The sequence below is a fragment of the Taudactylus pleione genome, unplaced genomic scaffold (assembly GCF_031769625.1).
Source record: "Taudactylus pleione unplaced genomic scaffold, aTauple2 ptg001990l, whole genome shotgun sequence".
Lineage (NCBI taxonomy): Eukaryota > Metazoa > Chordata > Amphibia > Anura > Myobatrachidae > Taudactylus > Taudactylus pleione.
In genome coordinates this window covers 2,201,509-2,227,147 of record NW_028286386.1, presented here as the reverse complement: position 1 = coordinate 2,227,147, position 25,639 = coordinate 2,201,509, and the positions used below count along the sequence as shown (strand labels likewise).

Here is a 25,639-nt window from a genome sequence, read left to right as displayed (position 1 = left end):
TTATGGTTTTTCCATGAGCTCGCCGATGCACGATAGCGGGGACGTGCATCGCCATCGTACAGCATGCCAAAACACACGATATGCACGATTGATCATTGCGATCGATCGAAATCGTGTGTAAAATCGCCCCGTCTATGGGCCGCATTAGAGTAGGACCTCTAATATTTCCAGTTACAAACAATTTAAAGTCTATCGTTTTACAGTGACAGAGATTATTTTACAAATGGGGGAAAAAAGAGATTTGGCCCAGCAAATTTAGCCAAAGCTCAACCTATATGATTTTGTAAATTGCAAAGAACTCAAAAGCTACGTCCAAGGATCCACATGCCTCTATCAACATAGTAACTATTAAAGTTCATGATGCCATCATCAGAAAAAGACTGAACAAGTATGACTTTCATGGAAGGATAACTAAGCCAAAGCCTCTTCCAAACTAAATACTTTCCAGTATGGCTTAGGTTTGCAATGTTGCATCTGAACGTAACAAGACTTTTGGAACAATGGCCCTCATTCAGAGCCGTACGCTCTGAGCAGAGCGCACGCTCTGAATGAGGGCCGGCCTCCATGAAAATGGAGCGTCCTTCTGGACGCTCGTATAGCTGTGGGTCACCACCCACAGGCTATACGAGCGTGCATTTTGATGGTCGAGACCATCGCGAGCATCGAAATTGCGAGCCGGAGCCTGCGGTTGAGGTTTTCAACCGCAAGCTCCGGAGTGATTTTGGCTCTATCAGAGCCAAAATCACTCCCACTGACATCACTAGTGATGTCAGTGGGCCGGCTTTTGACGGGAGGCGTTCCCGTGGGAACGCCCCCGTCAGGGAGGCACGCCCCCGACACGCCTACCAAAGGGGGCGTGCTGTCAATCAACATTGACAGCACGCCCCCTTTGATCGGACACAACGAGCGAAGGACTTTCCTTCGCTCGTCGCGTCTGGCGCATGCGCACGACGGAGCTCCCTCCGTCGTGCGCATGCTCAGTCCAGAACATCGACCCACTTGCGAGCGGACAGCCGCTCGCGAGTGGGTCTGAATCAGGCCCAATGTTTTCTGTACAGACCAGACCAAGATGGAGCTGTTTAGGCATGAAGCACAATGCAATCTTTGGCTAAAGCCAAACAGTGTATTGCCTCAGGAAGTTTACAATCAATCATGGTGGTGGAATGGTAAATTTTGGGGGTTATTTTGTCACCAAATAAAACAAATGTTTCTAAATCTTTACTCAACAATTAACTTTTTCTCTGTGGGTATTCTTGAAGAAATTCCAAATTCACCTGTCTGAAACTGAAGCTTATCCCAAGTTAAGAAAATGCGTCAGTCCAGAGACTCTAAACTCAATGGCAAATCTTAAAATTAACTCATGGCATGGCCAAGTCAAACTCCAGATCTCATCTCCATTGAGCTGAGGAGGCAGGACCTTAAGAGAGATGTGCAGAAATGTAATATTCCAAAGCACTAATGAACTGAAGCAGTACATTAAGAAGAAGCGAGCCAAAATTAATCAATTAAAGATAAAATTTAAGTTGTTGCTAAATTGATTTTATAAGGTATTGCATTATGGGATGTATGTACTTACTATGGGGCCCATTTATCAAAGATCATTTGAGGTAAATTCCCCGAAAACACCTGTTTTCGGGTGTTTACCTCAAATACTTTAGTATCCCCCGAATGTATGAAGGAGGGACCGCAGCAGGTATCTCCGATACCTGCTGCGATCCCTCCATTGCCGCCGGCAGCCGCCTCCCCCATAGGTTTTTATGGGGGATGCGATGCTGCCAAATGTATCCCGCTGTGTCCTATGGGCACTTACCGCATTTGAGCCAGCTGAGGGATCTTCCAGATCTCTCCGCCGGCAATGGGCGCCGCTCATGTGCAGTCCGCAGCAGCCCGGAATGCGCTCCGGCCACATCGCAGGGACGAGCTCTTTTCGGAGCCCGTCTCCGTGCATGTGCCGGGTCATACATTCGGCCGGTATGATCGCATTTTGCAATGCGATCATGGGCAATACTGCATGCCCTGATCGCATTGCAAAATGCGATCCTTAATAAATGGGCCCCTTTATCACACACGGGCTTTTGATATTTTATTATTTTTGCTAAACAGACAGTGACAAAATAAAAACTCTTCTGTGTTGGTCCTTTCTGTGGTGTTCCATGAGATAATATTCGTAAAAGTTTAGAACTTGGGGACCTATGTGTCAAGCAGTTTTTAATGTATGTATTGTAGCTATGTACTAATGGCACAATGCTTGAGATTTCTGTCCAGCAGCCAGCCGCGCAGGGTCTGCTTCCAAAGGAGAGAGATTTCTACAATTTATTGGGGATATAATTCCGCAGAGACAGCGGTTACCACAACTGCTGTCCCTGCGTGTTCCACTTTGTACATAGCGGGTATATTTCCACGATGATTAGTACATAGACCCCTTGGTGAGGACTAACGTTCATTTTAAAAAGTGTGTACTTTGATCACCCTATTGTACATTTGCACAAAAACAAATGATTTAGATTGACAAGTTGGGAATATGCCAATATGTAAATGATTCTAACTTTGTTGTCTGCATACAGCTTATATTTAAGTCGTCTTTTCATTTCTCATTCTCTTTTAGCGTCTCCACATTTTTTTGGAGCCATTTCAGTCAATTCAAGATCTTCTACAATAAGACAAATTGCCATGCAGAACTTTGCAAGGCTCCTGCTGTGTTTTCTGACTCTCGTCACATTAACATCATGCAAACAAGCGACACCAGAAAACCAAAGTAGTTTGAAAGGTAAGCCGAGGAATGAACACTAGTTAATACATGTGATGTGTATACCTGTATTTATCCTGCAACTTTTATGCCATTTATAATTTTGTAAATTATATTACAAATTAATGTTAGTCTTGTTTCATGTCAAAATGAGAAATTAGCTGCTGGGTGAGAGGTTACTGGCGTAAATGTATGCAGTTAATGCCACTCTTCTGGTGGCATTAGAGCATGTATCCTTGCTTCTCATACAATGGAAGAGTTTCCTTAGAGGTCAGAAGTTGACAGCCAGGTCAAAATACAAGTTCAGGAGGGTATCCCTAGCTGATGTGAGAGAACTCGCACCCCTGCGGTGTGTGTCTTTTTCACACCTAGACCCCAAAAAGCTACAAAGTTCACATAATGGTCAAATAAACATGAGGGTATCTTCTGTGTTTAGAATTGAGAGCTGTTCAATTAAAACACTTATTTGGCAGAGATGTCATATCCTGAGGACAGATCCCATAATGTGTATGTGTGTGTGTGTATATATATATATATATATATATATATATATATATATATATATATATATATATATATATATATATATATATTTTAAAATGTTATAGTGTTACAGGTCTTTATTTATTTTATTTATTTATTTTACCAGCACTAGATGGCAACATTTCTTTCTCTGCTGTTAATAGTTGCCCGAGGTTTTTGCTTCATTGCAGCTAGTATAGATGTGTGCTCATACAACTGTTCTTTTTGTGTGCGAGATACCTGGCACGAGTCACACTAAGTGGGCTATTTGGCATGATTGAGATGTGATAACATTTTTACGTACAGCAGATTTTAATTGTTTTATTTATTTATACTATTTGGACACTTTTAGCACAGGTCAATGTATCTCAGATAGGCAGGTAATTACAGGCTTTGGAATCATTTGGCAGATAGTTTAAATGGATGTACTAGAAATGGGCACTACAGTAAATGATCCTGCAGTGTAATGTGTGCCTTTTCTCACTTGCTGATGAGGACAGTATATTGCTAGGAGTTAAATAAAAATGTTGACCTCTGTGTACTCTTCTTCATTCAGCAGAGACTCATCCTGAGCTTGAAGAACATCTTAGGCTTGACCCTGGAAACTCTCTGCGCCTTTCCTGTGACACCAACTATAGCAGCAACATTAACTGGTACAAAGAGCAGGAAAGGTTACTATCGGGAGGGAAGATTCGACTGAAGGGTTATGTTTTGGAGCTGTCGGATGTAACCTTTGAAGACTCGGGACTCTATCTGTGTGTGGTCCGTGGTACTGGTCAAATCCTACAAAGGTTCTCGATATCTGTAGTTGGTGAGTGCTATCGGCATGTTGCAGCATGGTTAAACGTTATAATGGTATCTGTGTCATGTGGACTAGTGCAAGCTACAGATGTGTCCTCATACACTATTGGTGCAGTCGCGCCATACAGCTCTTCTTTTCATGCCAGGTCTTGTCTGACTCTGCTGTTGCCATTTTTTTTTTCCCGCTTGAATGTATGTCTTAGTCGCTACACGATGTGACAAACCACTTCACAAGACTGCTCTGATTAATTTATTATGCAACAATTGTATATTTGTGTGTGACTAAAGTTGGGTACACACTAGACCACAGGTTCTCAAACTCTGTCATCTGGACCCCAAACAGTGCATATTTTGCAAGTAACCTCACAGAATCACTAGTGAAATAATTAGCTCCAGCTGTGGGTCTTTTAAAATGTCAGTGAGTAATGAGTACACCTGTGCTCCTGCTGGGTGATCTGTAAAATGTGAACTATGGGGTCCTGAGGACCGAGTTTGAGAACCACTGCACTAGACGATATGTTGTCTGATCCGGCGGATCGGAACGACATATCTGGCACATCGTCTACTGTGTACCCGCTTTGTCACTGACGATGCACACTCCCGCGCATAGTCAGCTGCATCCGATATCGTTATTGGGGGGCCATGTTGCCGAATGCAGCATGGCCCCCACCGTCGCTCCATCACTGCCAGCATCGGCAAGCGCGTATGCACTTGCCGATGCCGGCACCCCTGCCGGCTCCTGACACTAACAAGGTCATACACACTAGACATTGTCTAATGTAGGGGTGGGCAATAAGCGGCTCCCCCAGATGTTGTAAAACTATACATCCCAGCATGCCCTGCCACAGTTTTGCTATTTGGCCATGCTAAAAATGTTGCAATGCATGATGGAATTTGTAGTTCAACAACAGGTGGAGGGCCGCTTATTGCTCACTCCTGGTCTAAGTCTGACTCTGTATACGAAGTACTATGATGTAGTGGCCGCTGATTTTTTTTTTTTCATATCATGTTCTGCAGCACAGATTCAAGCTCAGTCACACAGATATAATAGTGATGCATACCAAATTATTCAATACAGTCCCATGACTGTCCCACGGTTTTGTCACATCGTGTGGCAACTAAGATACACATTCATGCGGAAAAGACGCTAGACCACTTGGCGCAGCTTAGTCGTGACCGGCATCTTGCGCCGCATTATTAGTATTAAGTCTAGCTGTATGAGAACACATCTGAGTTGGTCTATATTATGCCTATTTAAATCTCTGACACGTTGTCTGCTGTGTCCTTTTGTGAGCTTATAGACGGGAAGTCTGACATGTATAAAGAAAATACATCCCAACCCCTTGTTCACAGATTTGTCAAATATCTGTTGTACATGATCTAGAATACAGGTTGTAATATGATATCTGTTATACAAAGGATATAGATTGTATGTTGTAATAGATGGTAATAAGCTAACTTGCATTCTTATGTGATAGATTGCACACAGACCAGACTTAATACATTCTGCCTCTAGTCAACCATAATTTGTCCTAGCAAGATGTTCATGACCTGTAATGTCATGTGTAATTGTGCATTGTTAGTGCTAATATTAGGATCAAAAGAACAATGCCTTTGAGGCTCCCTGCTCTTCTAAAACCTGACTGTGTTCTGCAGATCAAGTGGCATCTGGAGATGAAGATGATGAGGATGGCCGTGGGGAAGACTTCCAGGGTGATCTAAATGAGGAACCAGGTTATATATACCAAGGTGAGTGCTCTTCTGTTTATGTTACTAATTAAAGGTTATCGTAACCCATTTTCCCCACCCATCAAGGCTATAAACTATAATCCCAGTGTACAGCAATCTGGTCTTGCTGATGGCCTCCACATACCAAAAACCAGACTGACTTATGGCCGCAGAGATGAGCAAATGCCTCTGACCTATGCCCTGGGGATAATAGATAAGTAAAATAGAATCTGACTTTCCAGTGATGTTACAGAAACACAGACAAAGGGGACTTTTGGTATACTTTTAAAGGTATTCAGAAGGAAATTTATTACTGTCCTTCATTTCTAACCGTAAGATGTTTAGATAAAAAAAACAAAAACCAGTTACTCAAGGCTTCACTCCCACTTTTATATTTAATGTTTTATATTTACATGTATTTTACGTGCATATGATATGTCTGTCTGGGAGGTAACAGGGTGGCTAGAAAAACACAGTTCTGTCGGAATATTTAAACTGTTTTCTGGGTGTGCATGAATTAGCCGCTGCGTTCATGCATGCAGCAGGAGAGCCCTCTGCATATCTGGAGACCTGCTGTGTCTGTGGCAGTTTATATTTACGCAGAAGGCTGATGGCCGCTTGATCTGCTTTCAATGCTTTCGGTTTTATGCGTGAGCGGCAGATGTGAGATGATTTTATTGGGCGTCTAAGCACTGGATGGCGAGTGAGTCATTGGCATATTTTCGCAGCTGCTGTCTGTGCGGAATCGCAGCTGCGATTGCATTAGCTTACATCTCTAAATCAGGCCGCTAATCACCTGTACATAATTTATTATTTATTATTACCAGTTATTTATATAGCGCACACATATTCCGCAGCGCTTTACAGAGAATAGTTGGCCATTCACATCAGTCCCTGCCCCAGTGGAGCTTACAATCTATGTTCCCTACCACATGCTCACACACATACACACTAGGGTTAATTTTTGTTGGGAGCCAATTAACCTACCAGTATATTTTTGGAGTGTGGGAGGAAACCGGAGCACCCGGAGGAAACCCACGCAAGCACAGGGAGAATATACAAACTCCACACAGTTAGGGCCGTGGTGGGAATTGAACCCACGATCTCAGTGCTGTGAGGCAGTAATGCTACCATTACACCGTCTGTGCTAAAGACCTCTTGAAAACCTGAGCTGCTGGGTATCCTTGACGGCTGGAGTTTTGAAACACTGCTGAAATCCAACAGTCCTTAAAGCATGTGTCTCCCTCTGTGTTGCCTAATATTGTTTACCTTACTATAGCCATGGCAACTATGTTTTGTCTTTCAGCTCCATACTGGACCCATCCACGTCGCATGGAGAAGAAGTTATACGCTCTCCCTGCTGGAAATACTGTGAAGTTTCGCTGTGCAGCAGGTGGCAGCCCTGTTCCAACCATCCGTTGGCTAAAAAATGGAAGAGAATTTAGAGGGGAACACCGAATAGGAGGTATCCAGGTGAGCATTTGCAACATCCTGTTACGTGTCGCCTGGAGTTTTGAGCATTCAGAATAATAAAAAAAAAAGTGACCCTGTATTCTCAAAATAAGTTACTGATGTGCCAGAATGTTTCAGGATGTAAAATATATAAACCACTCCCTTTACTTCTATCCAGCTAAGGCACCAACACTGGAGTCTGGTCATGGAGAGTGTGGTTCCTTCTGACCGTGGCAATTATACCTGTATGGTGGAAAATAAGTTGGACAGCATCAGCTATACATACATATTAGATGTTCTTGGTGAGTAGACCTATTTTGCTGTTTAGCAGCAGTCTAAAATACAAGTTTTATAATAAGTGTGCTCATATATGTACTGTGTAAGGTGCTGCGGAACCTTTGTGGCGCCATATAAAGGATAATAATAATAGTGCCCAGGAGGTGTATGATGCGTAGAGTTACCATACTAGACGGTCATTTGAGAACACTGGTCCTTGTAGAACCTTCTAAAACTTCAAAGTCAATAAGATACTGTTTGTGTCGTAAATCTAATGAGTCATTATCTGCAGCAAGACTGTCTCTGATTAGCTACCACAACTGTCTGCTGTTTCCTGGGGTTATGGAGATGTTGTTGTCTGCACTGGTACATCTTTTATGGCTGTATGTCACTGTCCCCCTGCAGTTTGTGGCTCTTAATGCTAATATTAGAATTTGTATGTGGTTTCACTGCAAGAATCAAGTTACCAACTCCTTTTTATAAGTGTAAATTTATCTTCAGCATTTTATGACATCTGTAATTTTAAAATGTTCTTCATCTCAAACATTTAGAAAATATGGGAGATCATACGTAATCTATCTATATATTGTTTTTCTTTTAAAGAGAGATCCTCTCATCGACCAATCCTCCAAGCTGGTCTCCCAGCTAACACCACAGCTCGTGTGGGCAGCGACGTTGAGTTCCTCTGCAAAGTATACAGTGATGCCCAACCACACATCCAGTGGCTCAAACACATAGAACTGAATGGGAGCCGCTTTGGCCCTGATGATGCACCATATGTACAAGTGCTAAAGGTGAGTTGCTTTCTTTTGCTATCAATCTGTTTTGCTTGCTTGACTTCCCGCTGACTTATAGAAGCTTCTGTCCAGTCTCTCATCAGTATTGGCTACTTTTGGACTCGTGTAGACAAAAGTTGGAGTCTGCGAAGCACCACAAAGACTAAAAAAACAAGTTTATAGGAGTTGCTAATGACACAAATAGAAATGCTATGTGAAATAGCTTAAGTGCCCCAATGTTGTTTAATTTTCATGTTCTTTCGTGTGATCCTGTATTATTGTTTATGTATATTTTCTTCACCTTCTTTTTGTAGACTGCAGATATTAACACTTCAGAAGTGGAAGTACTGCATCTGCGAAACATCTCCATGGAGGATGCCGGAGAATACACTTGTCTAGCGGGCAATTCCATCGGTCTCTCTCATCAGTCTGCTTGGCTCACTGTGCTACCTAGTAAGTGTAGAATGCTGCCAACTTGTACTGTACTCAAGGCTACTTTTAGCATGAATGGCAGTCCTAAAACAAATCAAATAGAAGCGCAGCAACAAACCTACATTTTGGGAGTAGGGGAAAAATAAATTCAATAAAATTTATATATGTATATATTATATACTTTTTTTTTTTTTTTTTTTATTCATTTCTTTTTTATAATCTTTAATATGTACGTAGTTGGAATGGCTTTTAGCACGCAGATTACGTCTGCATGGCTTGTCCTTATTACCTGCAGTTGTTAGAACTTTTACAAATAACCATATTGCTACTAGCCATGTACATCTGTAAAGGAAGTCTTGATCTGTCATGTCACATTTTAAAACTGCCTGGTATATGAAAATATGAGTGGGTGAAGGATTACATATGGGAATAGCTGTGAAGGGAGGCAGAGTTCATAAAGAAGGTGAAGGTCACAGATGTAGTACTGACCCCCTGACTGTTTTCTTCCCCCACAGATGAAGATTTCCTAGAGGAGGCTGATCCAGCAGAGTCCAGATATATGGATATAATTATATATACTTCCGGTTTTCTGGCTGTGGCTATGGCAATCGTTATTGTAATACTGTGCTGTATGCAAACACCACACAGCAAACAGACACTGCAGCCAGCATCTGTGCATAAACTTGCAAAGTTCCCACTTATACGGCAGGTAAGTGGCCGCTGCGGTTTCCTTTTTCTTTTGCTAGTGTTTGTTGATCTTGATTCGTTTTAGATATATTTTGAATTGCCGAAAAGAGAAGATGGTTTAATGTTTCATGTTATTGCTCTAATTGAATTGCATTTATTATCCAACCAAACAGCTTGCAGTTACCTGAAATAGTTAATTTCAGTAAAATACACACAGAGCCTAGATCCCCAAACTAATTGGATGGGGTCGCCCCATTATCTTGCCAATGTCATCATCTAATTTCAGTAGCATAAAAAGCTTTTTGATACCGTGCAAGTCAAATATGATGAAATAAGTTTTGTGATGCAGGAGAGGGGCCACTTGGGAATTAAATGCATTATTACTTGCCCTCTTACAATCTATTTTGTACATAACCCCCCCCCTCCCCCCAATTTCTCAAAAAAGAAACAAAACTCATTCATTATTTTGTTGTTGCATATGTATTTGCCTGATACACAGTTGCCTGGATTAATGGTAATTTCCATATACTTTCTTTAGGGTAATTAGCATAAAGAAATTAATTTCATGTGCTGAATTAGATAATATTTCCGTCTAAAATTAAAAATAAGAATTGTTATTCCCTGTCCGACCTCCTAAACTTTTTATTTAGACAGCACGATCATAAAGAGAGAATATAAAGTCCCATGCATATATCCTTTCACTTTTATCTTTATTATGCATTTTTGTTTTTATGCATAGCAACATACATTTTTGTTTTATACTTTTAGCCTCTGTCAGTTTATCTAATTATAACAAGTGAGCCTGCCCTAAAATGAAGTCCTGCTTCACAGTATTAGAGCCACCTTTAGAGTAATTAAAAGCATTAATGAATAGACACTTGTGATTCACCAGTTTGGTGCAAGTTCAACATATATCTATAAACCTTTTTTTTTTTTTTCTATAGTTCTCGCTGGAGTCTAGCTCCTCTGGAAAGTCCAGTGCGCCTTTGATCCGCATCACTCGCCTGTCTTCCAGTTGTGCACCCATGCTTCCTGGTGTCATGGAGGTGGAGTTGCCCTTGGACGCCAAATGGGAGTTCCCCAGAGACAGGTGAGTGTCTTTATAAGTGATTTGGCTGCTTGAGGCACTGGTGTGGTAGGTTTTTATTTTTTGTTAACCATGCAACGTTTTCTACACTTTCTTGCCCCCATCAGACTTGTTCTGGGGAAACCTCTGGGAGAAGGATGCTTTGGACAAGTAGTGAGAGCTGATGCTTACGGGATTGACAAAGATCGGCCTGAAAAACCTGTGACTGTGGCAGTGAAGATGCTTAAAGGTGAGTACATCACTGTTACTACATTCTCTATGGAATTATTTGATTAAGTCCTATACATGAATTACTCATAATTTACAATGGTGCCTTGTACACTGATATTGGGCAAGCCAGTTAGATAAGTTATGTGAATCGCCTTGTCCATCCCCTTTCTAAGCTGGTTGTTCAGAGTGCTGTGAACCCTTCCTGAATGAGTAGAATGATAGAGAGATTGGTAATTGTAGTGGTACTATCCAGAAGGCACCTGAGCAGCACAAATAATGGTCTAGAAAATCTAGACTACAAAGAACAATTGTTTCAGATAGTTCTCTAGAACAATTTACATAAAGAAGAAAATGTGTTATCTACATGGAGAGCGAGTGTATATATAATCTAACACACTTATTAGTTTCCACTTAAAATGTATATTTGGAACATTCATTATAGTTTGTAGAAATATTATATATCAAGTTCTAAAATGCTTCTATTCTACCTTTTTAGATAATGGGAATGACAAAGACCTGTCTGATCTTATCTCTGAAATGGAGTTGATGAAAGTGATCGGCAAACACAAGAACATAATAAATCTGCTTGGTGTCTGCACACAGGAAGGTAAGTGGTGAATCATTGGCAAGTAAAATGTGTGGAAATGGCATGTTGGCAGAGTGTCTGGACCTACGTGAAAGCTTCTGATCCTGAACCAGTGGTGGAAATGTAAGACCTATTTGTGTCCCCATTTAGGTCCGCTTTTTGTTATTGTGGAATATGCCTCAAAGGGAAACCTGCGCGAGTTCCTGCGTGCCCGGCGTCCTCCTACACCAGAAGATGATTTTGATGTTTCCAAGGTGCCTGCAGAGATGCTGTCATTTAAGGATCTGGTGTCCTGTGCTTATCAGGTTGCCCGTGGCATGGAATATCTAGAATCCAAAAGGGTAAGTAAAGGTTTTAATGGTTTTCTTATTGTGTGTGTGTGTGTGTGTTTGTGTGTGAACTATGCAATTGTTTACTTAGAAATAAAAATTTCAAAACTAGATGTATTTCTTTGGGTTCTGACAAGTTGATATGAAGTAATGCTTTATTTTCATCACTGTTTGTCACATCTTGGTATATTTTTAAGGCACTATATTTTTGAGAAGTGTAATTGAAATAGATCTACACTTTGTGGTTACACAAGTAAAGGAAATTTAATATATTCTATACTATGACAACTTTTGCCCGTTGCTTTAACTGTCATTGTTCTGCAGTGCATACATCGGGACCTGGCTGCCAGGAATGTTCTAGTCGCTGAAGATAATGTCATGAAAATCGCAGATTTTGGCCTGGCTCGTGGGGTGCATGACATTGATTACTACAAAAAAACTAGCAATGTGAGTTGTTTGGATTTTATGCATGTGAAGAACTCTTGCTTATAGGAAGATTATTGGGTTTTATCTTTCGTTTTTTAGACTAACTCAAACTCTATCCAAACAGGGTCGTCTGCCAGTAAAGTGGATGGCACCAGAAGCTTTGTTCGACAGGGTATATACACACCAAAGTGACATGTAAGTTTCACTTTAATGCTCCTGTTCCTCCTGCAAGATGGTATCACTGCCTATCTCTAGCGTAGTTCCACCAATGTAACCCATGAAAAAAAAAAAAAATTAAATAAATAAATATATATATATATATATATATATATATATATATATATATATATATATATATATATCCCTCTCTCTCGTAAAATCCGAACCGTTGACTAGGATAACTGTGCTTTGTTTATTTTTGCAAGTCCGTCTGAGTGTCTCTTATTGTGCTGCTACACATCTTTTACCGAATGGAGCACCGCGGCTGCTGTATATTGCGGTTATTGGAGTGCCAGATATAGATAGATAGAGATATATATATTTATTTATTTGCTGGAAATTAACATGAAAATTCTGACTTTGTATCCAGCCTTGATGCAATTAATGACATTCTAATGTATTAGTAAACAAGTGGCATCATTAGATTTAGATCTCAATAACTTCATACAAATACAAGGGTAAAAGGTTGATCCTTGATTATGACAATGAGACTGGTTCATCATGGACCTCTTAATATGCAATATTCTGAGCTGGGGAACTGACAAGCTGTTGGAATGCTTCTTTGAGTAAACTGATATCTTCAGTTTAATGCACCTTCCCTTGTATGCTGTAAACAGATGTATTTTGGGCTGTAATTCATTGTAAATCATGTTCCACGTATGTGCCCTTCCATGTCTGACATAAGCTGTGTGACTTTCTTCCGCTGTAATTTGATTGCTTTGCCTTAAAGCAAACCAGTCCCCTACACACTTTATACCTTGGTGATGTCACTGGTTTATAGAGGATTGGTGGGTTGAATATTTCCTTAGCTTGTTGGTACAGAACTATCTCTGTGTACTGTTCTCATTTTAGTAGTGACTGTAACTTGTTTCTACAGTTGGTCATTTGGAATTTTGACCTGGGAGATATTCACTCTTGGTGGGTCTCCATATCCTGGAATTCCAGTGGAAGAGTTATTTAAATTGTTACGAGAAGGTCATCGCATGGACAAGCCATCAAACTGTACTCATGAGCTGTAAGTGTTTTATTGATTACCACATTTTCTATTCAGGATTGTGCAAAAGGGCATTAAGGAAAACTTGCACCAAAAAATTTAATGACAGGCTAGGAGTGTAGTGCAACATGTGAACGATTGTTTGTCTTCGTAGAATCCTAATACATAATAGCAATAGCACAATCAATATTCTGAAATATCATGCACGAACAGTCCTTCATAAAACTTTGCTAGCTAGTTTAAACACATTATTGTAGTGCAACATATGTAAGAATTGCAACCTTGGGAATCCCTTCAAATCAAATCTTTTACCATGACGCAATTTTTTTATTTTTTTGAACACTGGTTCCACTTCTGCAGTGTTCCAATGTTTTGGCATTGACCTATTTATATAAACACCATAAATACAAGGCAAAATGGCGCTGACAGCTATTGAAATTAGTCTTTTTAGCTCACATGGGTGCAGGGCTGCTGAAACATCAGATGGGCACCAGTGCTAGGGTGGAGGCATAGCCAGGCCCCGCTTGGCATATAGAGCACTGTTGCAAAAGCCATTCTATCCCCAGACAGGTCTGGGTAATCTGTACTTGCCCCATCCCCTCTTGACATCACTCCTATCTGGACAAGATGCTTTGATATTTATCTCTCCATAAGATTGTTATATATGGAATATATTCTGCTGAAACCCAGATGAGCCATCACTGAACGGGTCTTCTCTTTGTAGGTACATGTTGATGAGAGAGTGCTGGCACGCAGTGCCATCCCAGAGACCCACCTTTAAACAACTAGTGGAACAGCTGGACAAAATTCTTACTGCTGTGTCAGAGGAGGTAAGAATGTTTTTCTTAAATAATATACGTGCCAGGGCATGTTGTAAGTCAAAGCACAAACATTAGATTCCGTATTATCAATAGTTAACATTATAGCACTGCTAAAGTTTAATATCTCCTAAGAATGCAAGAATATTTGGATAAATATTGAAAGAATAGGTAGATTTGTAGAGTAAACGAGAAATTTGTTTTTGCAAGAGGGCAAAAAATCAAGTAGAAAACCTTTTGTGGGGTCACTCTTTATTTTGTCATCTGGTGGATCCAAACCACCCGTCCTATTCCAGATTTTAGAGTACCCTTCATTTTTCTATGAGCCCTAACGCTCGGTATGTGAATGTCTTTGGGGATTTTATCTGTGTTATCAAATGAATGTGATATGGAGGGGTAGTTGGCATGATTTAGACGGTATGTAGTCAGCAAGCCGGCGGTCGAAATGCTGACCGCCAGTTTCCCGACTGTGAAATCCCGGCACGGGACTAATGATAGGCCTATCATTATCCCCCCGCCGAAATCCCGATGCCCGGCATACCGAATGAAGGTAAGTCGGTTGCCGGGACCTCTTAGCTGTGGTGGGGGGGGGAGTTGGGTTTAGGGACTCCCGGGGGGACTTGGGGTTAGCCCCCCTCTCTATGGGATGGTTATGTTTAGGTTGAGGAGAGGGGGGTTAGGTTTAGGCACCCGTGGGGGGAGTTTAGGGTTAGGCACTAAGGGGGGAGGTTAGGGTTAGGAACCCCTAAGGGCGGGTTAGGGGTGGGGATAGCCTACTTACCTCCGCTGTCAGGATCTTTACCCATCGGGCTGCCGGCATCAGATTTCAACCGCCAACCTGACGTCTGGCGGTCATATATACCGATTCTGATTTTAGACAGTTGTGACTGTAAGTTGGCTATATGCTATTAGTGAAGTTGCTTTTTATCTGGTAACAAACAAGAATATGTCCCATTTACTCCTTTTTAATATCCTTTTTCATTCCAGTACTTGGACTTATCCATGCCTTTTGAGCAGTATTCTCCCTCCTGTGAAGACAGTGCTAGCACATGTTCCTCCTCTGATGACTCTGTGTTTACCAACGATCCTGTACCAACACTATCCTGTGTCTTCAACTACCACAATGTTCATACTCACATGGGGACCTGAGCAAAGAGATGGGATAGGTGCTTGAAATGAGGGAATATGGACATCGTAAAGTGCTGCGTATACCCTCTATAGCAGGAACCTAACTTATTCAAGACATGAGCCGTGTCTAGTCTTCTAGGCACTGGTGAAAGAAACACTGCTGCTTTTCTGTTATGCTTGGGACAATAAACTAAATTGGTGCTGGCCTCAAGCCACAGGTATACAGGATAAAAAGCACTGTGAGCTCCTGACTGGCTCGGTCAGACTATGTCAGGGACGTGATCTAAAATCCCATGTTGTGGATGTGAAGGACTACAGCTAGCGGGTCTGTTCCAAAAACGCCTACAGGGAGGCACTGGGATGCTGGGAACATTGCTTACCTGCTCGTTAACATTCTCTGCATTTGTAATGCCAAGCTGCAATCTGGTCTTACAAGTGACCCTAAAGTGCCTGGATTTTTGTGTTCTGAAGTCTGTAAATATTTTCAAATAGAATTATTTATGTCCAGTTTGTTTTGATGCATATGAAAGGTCATTTTAACATTTCTTTTAAGTGAGAGGCTGATGATTATTTTTATTTTTTTATTATTTTTTGCTCTTTACAGTTTCTCTCTTATCAGCCATATAATTTATCCTGGATATGTTGTTTATTTTCTTTTGTTTTATATTAAGGTACTTTTGGACTATGAAAAAAAAAAAAAAAACCCTTACAAACATTTCGTAAAAGCTTTTTATACACTATAGATCTATTTAAAACAGAATATGCTCTTTTGCAAGTTACCAAAAGTCTCATGATTTATTTTATATATTGCGAAAAAAGTAACTTTTAATATAAAGACCTAAATTATATCAACCTTTTATATTTCTTGTGAGCATTTTGTTTGGTCAATGGCTTCCTTTTTATTTCTTTCCCTCTACTTAATCTATATTACAAAATCAATTCTAGTATATGGGACTGTAGTCGGGAGTGGGTAATGTTTCTTAGAAAAATAAATTGGTTGATTGATCACAGATCTTTTGCTTGCAGGTCACCACAGGGAAGCACATGATTTACTGGAATCTGAAGAGCTTTTTGCAAAAAATAAGGGGCTAGTGATTGATCTATATGCAGCCATGAGTTGGTGGGCTTAGTTATTTGGTCAGTATGGCCATTTACAATTCTAACACTGAAACATGTTGCACAGTTACTGGATATCTGGCAAGGCACCCAGTGTCCTGAGGGTGAAGCAACTGTTTTTAATCGAATATATATTGTTCTCTGTCCAGGACAAGCTTAGTAGCCTGGGGAGTCTTGTTACACATTATCTAATGCTGCCCCTCCTATGCATGTTAATGAAAAGAGTCATGCACACACACACCTGCTCCCCTCACAAACACACATGCAATTACACTGCATGGGGGATTACAGATCTGCCAAACAATAATACTGTGAATATTTAACTAAAACACAGCTGATATTCACCATCATTTTCGGTAGGATTTGAGCCAAAATCCATGACCACAAAAGAAGATAATTGACCTTGCAGATTTTACACTGCTCATTTGTGTTTTTAGTATCAGTGTTTATTTTAATATACTTGCTATGTAGCTATATCTATCTATCTATCTATCTAAAGAGGCGGCACTCAGACTTCAGAATAAGGTGAAAAAAGACCCCCTCCGGGGTAACTTTAATGTGACATACAAGTCAACCTTTCGGGGACCTTATCCCCTTTCTCAAGACAAGAAAACGTGCGCGCAGTATCCATTCAGACTCCGGGATCAGCTGTGCGGCGGTGGGGGTCCCCCAACCTCCCGATTTGACCACCTGCCGGTACTTTTCCTCTGAAATCGGGATGTTGGGGGAGGGGTGCGCCCCCTCTATGGGTGGTGCCCCTGTTTGACTGCACTGGTCAAACACCCCTAGAGCCGGCCCTGACCTGTAGGGATGTTGCTGATATTAGACTGCAGATGAAGTGTACACTATACATTTCTAATTTTACATTTTGTAAAGTTAAAATGTATATACTGTATTTAGAAAGTCCTAAAGGATCCTGAAAGATAATGTTAAAAGCAACTTTATTACAAGAGACGTGATTTTAGCATTGTTACAGATGTGTCCTCGTACATCTAGCCTTCTTGCGCGCTAAACAGCCCTTTTACTCATGCCATGCCGTGGTGTGACTCTGTAGAGCCAAGCATCTTTGTGCGACTTTTTACCTTCAAATGCGTCTTAGTCGCACAGTGATGGGAATAGTTAGCACAAGCAGCTTCTGATGATAAAAATGATATGCAGCATGCCTGTGAGCGAGTGTGGATGTATCTGCATGTGAAACGCTACTTTACAGTGTCAGCGGCTGTAACACTGTAACATAGTGTTTCACATGCAGATACACCCACAGTCACATACAGAACATAGGCATGCTGCATATTATTTTAATCAACAGAAGTTGCTTGTGTTAACTATTGGCATCACTGTGTGAATTAGACGCATTTGAAGGTAAAAAGTTGCATAAGATGCTTTGCGCTACCGAGTCACTTGGAGCTCCCTCGTTGTGTAGCGCACGGAGGATAAATGTATGTGGACACATCTGTATCTTTTTGGAAGCATGTGATTTGGGATGGCTTGTCCGATTTTGTTGTACATTCTCAGTAGAAGTTTCAGAGGTGTCTTGTGTAGTTATAGGTAATGGAACAAATAGCATTCTAAAAAAATAATGCAACACAAGCAGGTGTGAGCTCATTTGGAATAATGATTGTTAGTATTGCATGTATTATGCACAATTACACACACACACTAAATATGTGGTTTTCTTTGTTTTTTTTAGGGGGTTGTGTTTTGTCAAAATAAGTTTTTTTTTTGTTTTTTTTTCCCCACTAATACAATACATTGGATTCTACGGTGGAGATGCAAATGTTCTAACTTTTAACCTTTGTGACCCTATTAGTCAATGGCACCTTATTGAGTGACAATGCAATTGGTCTAAAAAAACAGCCTATCTAAACTAAACCCTGCACAGAAGTTTAATTAGATGCACAACCCCCACCCACACAAGGGTTTCCATTTGCTATTGTTTAGTACATTTTTGTATGGTGTGAGCTGAATCTTTGTAAACAAGCAATGATAAGACTCAAACTATTTGTGATGGAGGCCAGAGATCACAAGCTCATGCAGCTTGTCCTCTCCCATAATTATCCCAAACTACCTCTTTTCTTGGGACAGTCCCAGGGTTTCATTTATTTTTTTTTCTTGGAAAATATTCCTATTTTCTATACTGATTACCTGTACCATATAAAATACAGTTCTCACTATTCTTACTCTATGGGTGTTGTAGCTTGCTTATAATATTGTAATGATAAGTATGGTAGCTCAGCTAATTAAGTGCTCTTAGATTTTAATTTAGAATGTGGACCAGTATTCTCTACTGCCTGGACCCAAACTAAATTGTAATGATACCTTCCAGTCACTAGTGCCAAACATTCAGCAGAATTGGTAATATTATACACTGTGGCTGCTATGGCTGCTAATCTTTTGTCCATTTGACTATTTTAATGGGAATTCAGCTTTAAGAGTTCCTTCTGTATCCTACAATTTTATAAAGCTCTCATCTACAATAGTTTTATCACACATCAAAATTCTGAGAACAAGGTCTTATTCGATTTTGTTTTGTACAAAGGTGTAATTGCTTCCAGTGTATCTGAAGTCTGTTAGCTGAAAGGTGGCAGCACACACTCCCTGAGAACACTTCTATAGGTGCATACACACGTAACGATTTTTTGAACGATTTGTTGATAACGACGTCGTTATCGTTAAATCGTTCAAAAAAATTGTTCAGTTTATGAGTTATAACGATGAACAATAATCACAAATGCGCACTCCCGTTTGTAGTTATCATTCATCGTCCATTTCAGACTGTCCAACATGACTATTTTCATTAAGGAAAGAAACACTGGGCCTGATTCAGACCCACTCGCAAGCGGCTGTCCGCTCGCAAGTGGGTCGATGTTCTGCACTGAGCATGCGCACGACGGAGGGAGCTCCGTCGTGCGCATGCGCCAGACGCGACGAGCGAAGGACTTTCCTTCGCTCGTTGTGTCTGATCAAAGGGGGCGTGCTGTCGATGTTGATTGACAGCACGCCCCCTTCGGTGGGCGTGCCGGGGGCGTGCCTCAGGGAACGCCTCCCGTCAGAAGCCGGCCCACTGACATCACTAGTGATGTCAGTGGGAGTGATTTTGGCTCTGATAGAGCAAAAATCACTCCGGGCCTTGTGGTTGAAAACCTCAACCGCAGGCTCCGGCTCGCAGTTTCGATGGTCGCTCCATAATTATGGAGGGCGGCCCTCATTCAGAGCGTGCGGCTCTGAATGAGGGCCATTATTCGTTCATCGTTCAAAAAATCGTTCATTACACTTCAAAAGGTTGTTCACTTTTTCAAGGGAAAATCTTAAATAAAATCTGACAGAAAATCGTTTGGTTACAAAATCGTTACATTTGTATGCACCTTATAGTTTAAATAGTCGGGGTGAAATTTACTAACAATTAAGAAAATGTCATAATATTACCTCCTATATTTGTTTTTTTTTATTTATTATTAAACATCCACTATATTTCTAAAATAATTATAATGGGCACTTTTAATAATGGTAATTGCCGTCTTTTAAATAATTATTCTAAATTCTAGACATCTACAGCAGTGAGACTCCAGAAATTTGGGAGTCTCTTGAACTTTCTGGTATAGAAGGCAAATATGCAGTTAGTTTATGTTTATGCTCTATCTGACTCTTAATAGTGCTCTATCTGACTCTTAATAGTGACACATTTTATGTAATTTCATTTAAAATCATTTTCTTTCTTGATATTTTTTACATTTTTCAATTTATAATTCTATAAATGTTAGTATGCTGTAGAATAAAATAATGAAAAACTGAGCAATTTTTTTAGGAGAATCAATTGGATATTATAAATGACCCTTTTAGTCATTTAGTTTAGGTCACAGGGTCCCAAACAGTGCATGTTTTCCAAGTTTCCTCACAGAATTACAGGTGAAATAATTAGCTGCACCTGTGGATCTTTAAAAAAAATGTGTCAGTGAGTAATGAGTACACCTGTGCATCTGCTGGGTGACCTGGAAAACATGACCTGTGTGGAGTCCTGAAGACCGAGTTTGAGAATCTCTGGTTTAGGGTATAGCATTTAGTAAAAGCTGCAGGCTAGTATCGCTAAATTTTACATTGTATTTTAATATAGTTGGAAAAGGAATGTTTTGTGGAGTAGCTTTTTGGTCTTTAGTTTTGCAGAGATAAATTTTAAAGCAAAACTACAAGTGGTGGTTAATTTTGGGATATTTGAAGCCTAGTCAGTTTTTACTTGCGTCTCATTTTGTGGTGCTAAGCTGCAATATAGGTATAGTTGTAATAAAATGTGGTGTAACTGGTTTACTCCATAATATTGTCACCCTACTGGACTATCACTCTATTTGCATGGTACTAATTTTACATTATACTCTACTTTCAACCTACCTCACATTAATAGTATGACCCCTTTTTAAAGTTACAATCTAATCTATGTAATGGGGCCCATACATCTGCGATGTATTACCCCATTTCCCTGTTCTGCTGTTAGAAATCCTTGATTCACTGATCCCAACCCAAATTATCGGGTTTGGCAGGTCAGGGATTTTTAACATGCTGGTTTTTCTCCAATCTCCCGATGGATTGCCGATCATTGATGTTCGCAAATCTTTTGTTTTGATAGTTGATCATCGGATCTTCAGAATGGGGAATCAGGGACTTAGATGTATGATGCACATAAGTTATATTCACACAATTTGGTGTAAAATCTGAAGCAATCTCCATAAAGTAAATGGTGATATTTTTTTTTTTTTTTGCCCTTTCATGACCAGACGAATGTTTAGGTTTTGGGGCAGGACAATGGCACAGTGGTTAGCATTGCTGCTGCACATAATTTTGGTCATGAGTTAATTTCCTGGCCGGGGCCCTGACTGAGTGCACTTTGTGTGACTTTCACCCAGGTACTCTGGTTTCCTATCACATGCAGGCAGTGCTTGAAGTGGTGGAACCGCCTCCCCTGTAGTAATGCCCCATGCAATACACCCACAAAAAAAACAAAAAAAAAAAACACAATACTTACCTTAAGTCCTGCTCCTGCCTCTGCTGCCGTCCTGTCTGTTTGACTGCTCCTCGGAGCTATGGGAGAGACGTCATGCTGTCTCTCCCATAGTGCACACTGCGGGAGCCAGAAGCTGGTGCTCAGGAGTGAACTCCAGCCTCTGGCTGCTGCTGTGGGGAAGGATCCGGGTGCCCGCTGGCAACAAGATCTCAGTGGACGCCTGGCAAATGGATCCTCCATGTGGCACCGGGCTGAGGTGGGCCTGGGGAGGCGGAACTGGTTCAGTCTCCAAATAGAAGTGACGGAATGCAGTTCCAGCCCACTTCAACTCCTGCACACACGGGTGTAGGAATGAAAATTTTCATAGGGGCAAAAGGCCAAGTATAGGGCCAGTAGCCCCTTTTTCTAGTGATTGGTATCTCGTTTTATGACCATTTTAACAGTGACTGTAAATATCTAAAGACTCCCAATCCTGTGTTAATTTTCGGCTGGGTTGGCCAACTGCCCAATTACATTGTTTATTTTACTATAAAATGTATACATTATTAAATAAATATTAACTACAGTACCAATGTAGTACAATAGCTGTTGGATGAATTCATTTGTACATCTTAAAAATTAACATTTTTCAGAGTCATTCACCTAGTTTTTATTCAGATTTCATTGGCAACCTAATCTCATTTGATTTGTAGTAATTTTAAAGCTATATTCACTGCCTCACTAATTATGGTATGTGCTACGATCTGGATACAATGAGACTGCTACTAACATATTAAACCGTCCGCAGGCTGCTTCATCCCCATTCGCTTTTGTGTAGAAGTTCTTGGGAGGGGGGAAGATAGTCTTTGCCCACCCAACAGAAATCATGGGGGGGTAACTGCCCCCCCCCCCCCTCCCTCCGCGGTTCCTATGCCCCTGCTCACTTGGATTCTGACAAAAATAAATCATAAGGTGTGTGTGTGTGTGCGTGCGCTTGTGTTTTAGGGAGCTTCTACTGAAGGGGTGGTAACTGCATTCTCATGTGGGCAAAGTTCAGTGAGGATGTGTCAATGGAACTGCAGGCTATGCAAAGTTGGACTAAGTATTGTCTGCTGCTAGTGTGCCCTGTTGATGATGACAAACCAAGAGTACGGATGCAGGGCAGGTGCACCGCAAAGATGCATGCAACTATGCAAGTATATGCATTTATTTCTATGTATGCAATGCGGGAGCATATATGGATGAATTGTCAACTCAGCATCAAGTTCAGTCATGATAAAGATTAGATCCAGTGTTTAATTTGTAGATAAAAAAAAATATTTGGAGTGAAGCAAACCTGGTGCCATATGCCGTGAGATATCAAAACTGGTGCCATATGCCGTGAGATATAAAAAATTAGGATTCAATATTAAAGAATATGGGGCCAAAAGAAGAACAGGAACTGTGTTCTCCTGCGTTCCAGCAAAAATGAATGTCACATTAGAGCAATGTAATATGATTATGTATTTAACCTCTGGATTACAGGCTCCTTGTATATTTTCTAACTCTTAATTTATTACTAAACATAGCAGATTTTGTAGCTTTAAGATGGTTTTTGTTTTTCAAAAAAAAAACAAATTTCTTTGCAAATTTAAATTTACGTAAATAAGCATCAGATTAGTTTTAGTTTTGTGGTTTTCATAAAAACATTGAACATTAACTATCGACAATTGTCTTTTTATTCTCTTAACATCTGCCCCACTCCTCAGTGGGCAGCTAGAAAGGTGTAATCTGACGCTGCAAACTGATGCTAGACAGAAACCACATACACTCATCTGAAATGACAGTAAGTATCCAGCACTTTCCCTTACAGTACAACTATTTAAAAAAAATAATGGTGCTTGCTACACAGTAAAGTGTGAAGAAAATGAACTATTCTATCAGTTATCCACTTCTCATCGAATTTTACAGCAGACTCTGATTTTCTGGGATGGAGTGTTGTGGGTTTAAGGTATTCGGGTAGTTAAAAGTATTAGTTACATAATGTAATGTTTCTTATCTGTCAAGCATTTGATTTTAGGGCGATTTGTATGGGAAAAATTTATTCGTTTATTTCATTTTCTTTATTATGATTAGCATTTTTTAGTTTTATTGATCATTATTTTTTGTCATTTAATAAATTGATTATCTAGTTATAAGTTATTTAGGTTAATTTAGTGTTAATGTGATAGCTAGTGTACACAAGTTAATCCTTTAGGCTGTTTACTTAAGATTGAAGGTAATTGCACCTTTTAAAAAGTAGAAACCTCTGTCTGTTTAGTGTGTCTGTTAAGCTGGGTACACACCTTTGCGAACACTCTTTTGATGTGAATGTTCGATCAACTTCACTCCCGATCATAAGTCTCGACCACAGTGACGATATGCTCGGACACAACTATGCAATCATACTGCCAACCTTTGAATCGGCTGAATATTAAGCAGCATATAAGATGTGATCCTTCGATTTGAACAGTGTTCTTCTGACAAAACATGATCAAAGGTGCGTACACACTCTAGCAATATCGCATGAACAGGTCGTATAGGTGTGTTCCCAGTTTTAGTTATTTAGAGGTCTATTTATGAAGGACACAGATCCCAGCTGACAGTAAAAATAGGAGTTTTCGCATGATCCTGTATATCCCAACGGATTACTGCTGACACTAGGGACCTGATTCAGACTCGTTCTCAGGTAGCCTGCCGATGTTTGCATTGTGCACATGCGTATAAGTCGCAGAGCGCGAACTAGTCCATGTGATCGAGAAGCGTTCACTCACTGCGCTTAGCCACCTCGCTAGAATGAGTGACAGGACGAGCTATTTATGGGTGGTGACACAATGGTCGATGAAAACGGGGGTGTGGTTGTGCGAACGCAGGCGTGTCTGAGCATCTTAACGCCATTTTGGAGGCGTGTATAATTAAGACGGAACGTCATAATACATGTCACATGGTGGAATAAAACACTGAAGCACTCGCAGTGCTTGCGTGAGGGTATGGTCAGCCACAAGTACTGCGTATGGGTCCGATGGTACTCGATGTTACCGATTGTTGCATACACTTCCTGGAGCTGACGTGGGCAAGTGGGCATCTGAATACACACAGCGATCACACACCAAGACATACTGGGCGTGCTAATGCCTTGCCGTGCGATCAAAGGATTTGCATACTTTGGCTGCGTGCAAACGCATCTAGCGAGCGGGTCTCAATCAGGCCTTAAGTATCATCAGAATTTGCCAGTATCACGATGGTGACTTTTCTGTTATTGCCATCACAGGCTGGTTCATGCATAAGCACATCTACAATTAACTCTTATTGCTCCAGACAAGGAACTCAACTACCTTGTGGAGATTTTTCTGATAATACAAGCAAAAAGTGATTTGATTTCAAATTTATTGTTATCTCCTCTATGTCGGGGTTAATATTAATAGTCTCTCTCACGTAAATTAATCTGATATGAATACATAACCATTGCTATAGTCAGTGCCGTAACAGGGTGGCAGTGCGGGACCACTATCCCCAGGAAGTACAGCACTGAGCTCAAGGCGGCTGTACAGACTGCAGGGTGCATGCCTGGAGCCAGGGCATATGTAATAGGGTATGATCTTATGCTGCTGCGGGAACTCCTGCAAGTCTTCCTGTATTTTTTAAAGCGTCAATCATTTTAAAGTAGGGATGCGCGGTTTTCGGATTTATGAAATCCGAGCCCCCCCCCGATCCAAGTCGGGAACTAAGTCCAGCTCAGGTTTTCCCACCTGACTCGGATCTGAAATCGAGGCAAAACGTCATCATCCCGCTGTCGGATCTCGCGGGTTTTGGATTCAATAAAAGGTCCCTGCGTCTGCGCCATTTTTCACTCCAGCTGTGGACAGTGAAGAGAGAGGGTGGGAGTTAGGGCTGGCTGGGCTGTGTTGTGCTGCTGTTCTCCATAGGGGCTGTGTCCACTCCAAAGTCCATAGGGGCTGGCTGGGCTGTGTTGTGCTGCTGTTGTCCATAGGGGCTGGCTGGGCTGTGTTGTGCTGCTGTTGTCCCTAGGGGCTGGCTGGGCTGTTTTGTGCAGTCAGTTGTCCATAGGGGCTGGCTGGGCTGTGTTGTGCAGTGTCCCATAAAGGCTGTAGTCCTAAAGGGGTGCTGTAGTGTTGTCCAGGGGGTGATCTGTCCATCAGGGGTGCTCCCCCCAAGTGCAAAAAAAGGAGAGGAAGTAGGAACACCACTATGACAGTAGTTATCCTGAAGCAAAGCGGATAACTGAGGCCTTGACTGCTATGTTGGTGTTAGACGTGCGTCCGGTATCCGCCATTAGTGCAGTGGGATTTAGACAA

General features: G+C 41.0%; 1 protein-coding gene across 5 annotated transcripts in view; it reads left to right on the top strand.

Annotated features, from left to right (window-relative positions):
• Positions 1-15,987, top strand: part of FGFR4 (fibroblast growth factor receptor 4) — a 57,573-nt gene extending 41,586 nt beyond the window's left edge. For 2 of the 5 annotated variants that reach the window (XM_088465516.1, XM_088465518.1), the window contains exons 2-18: positions 2,606-2,767; positions 3,828-4,079; positions 5,726-5,818; positions 7,104-7,270; positions 7,428-7,551; positions 8,129-8,319; positions 8,616-8,754; positions 9,249-9,442; positions 10,365-10,510; positions 10,615-10,736; positions 11,214-11,324; positions 11,454-11,644; positions 11,957-12,079; positions 12,183-12,253; positions 13,155-13,292; positions 13,996-14,101; positions 15,077-15,987. In XM_088465516.1, coding sequence (XP_088321642.1) covers positions 2,606-2,767; positions 3,828-4,079; positions 5,726-5,818; positions 7,104-7,270; positions 7,428-7,551; positions 8,129-8,319; positions 8,616-8,754; positions 9,249-9,442; positions 10,365-10,510; positions 10,615-10,736; positions 11,214-11,324; positions 11,454-11,644; positions 11,957-12,079; positions 12,183-12,253; positions 13,155-13,292; positions 13,996-14,101; positions 15,077-15,238 — 2,492 coding nt within the window. In that variant the 3' untranslated portion in view covers positions 15,239-15,987. Of the gene's footprint in view, positions 1-2,605; positions 2,768-3,824; positions 4,080-5,725; positions 5,819-7,103; positions 7,271-7,427; positions 7,552-8,128; positions 8,320-8,615; positions 8,755-9,248; positions 9,443-10,364; positions 10,511-10,614; positions 10,737-11,213; positions 11,325-11,453; positions 11,645-11,956; positions 12,080-12,182; positions 12,254-13,154; positions 13,293-13,995; positions 14,102-15,076 lie in introns of all 5 variants that reach the window. The other 3 variants (XM_088465515.1, XM_088465517.1, XM_088465519.1) reach the window with 2 other exon arrangements.
• Positions 15,988-25,639: the final 9,652 nt, after the last annotated feature.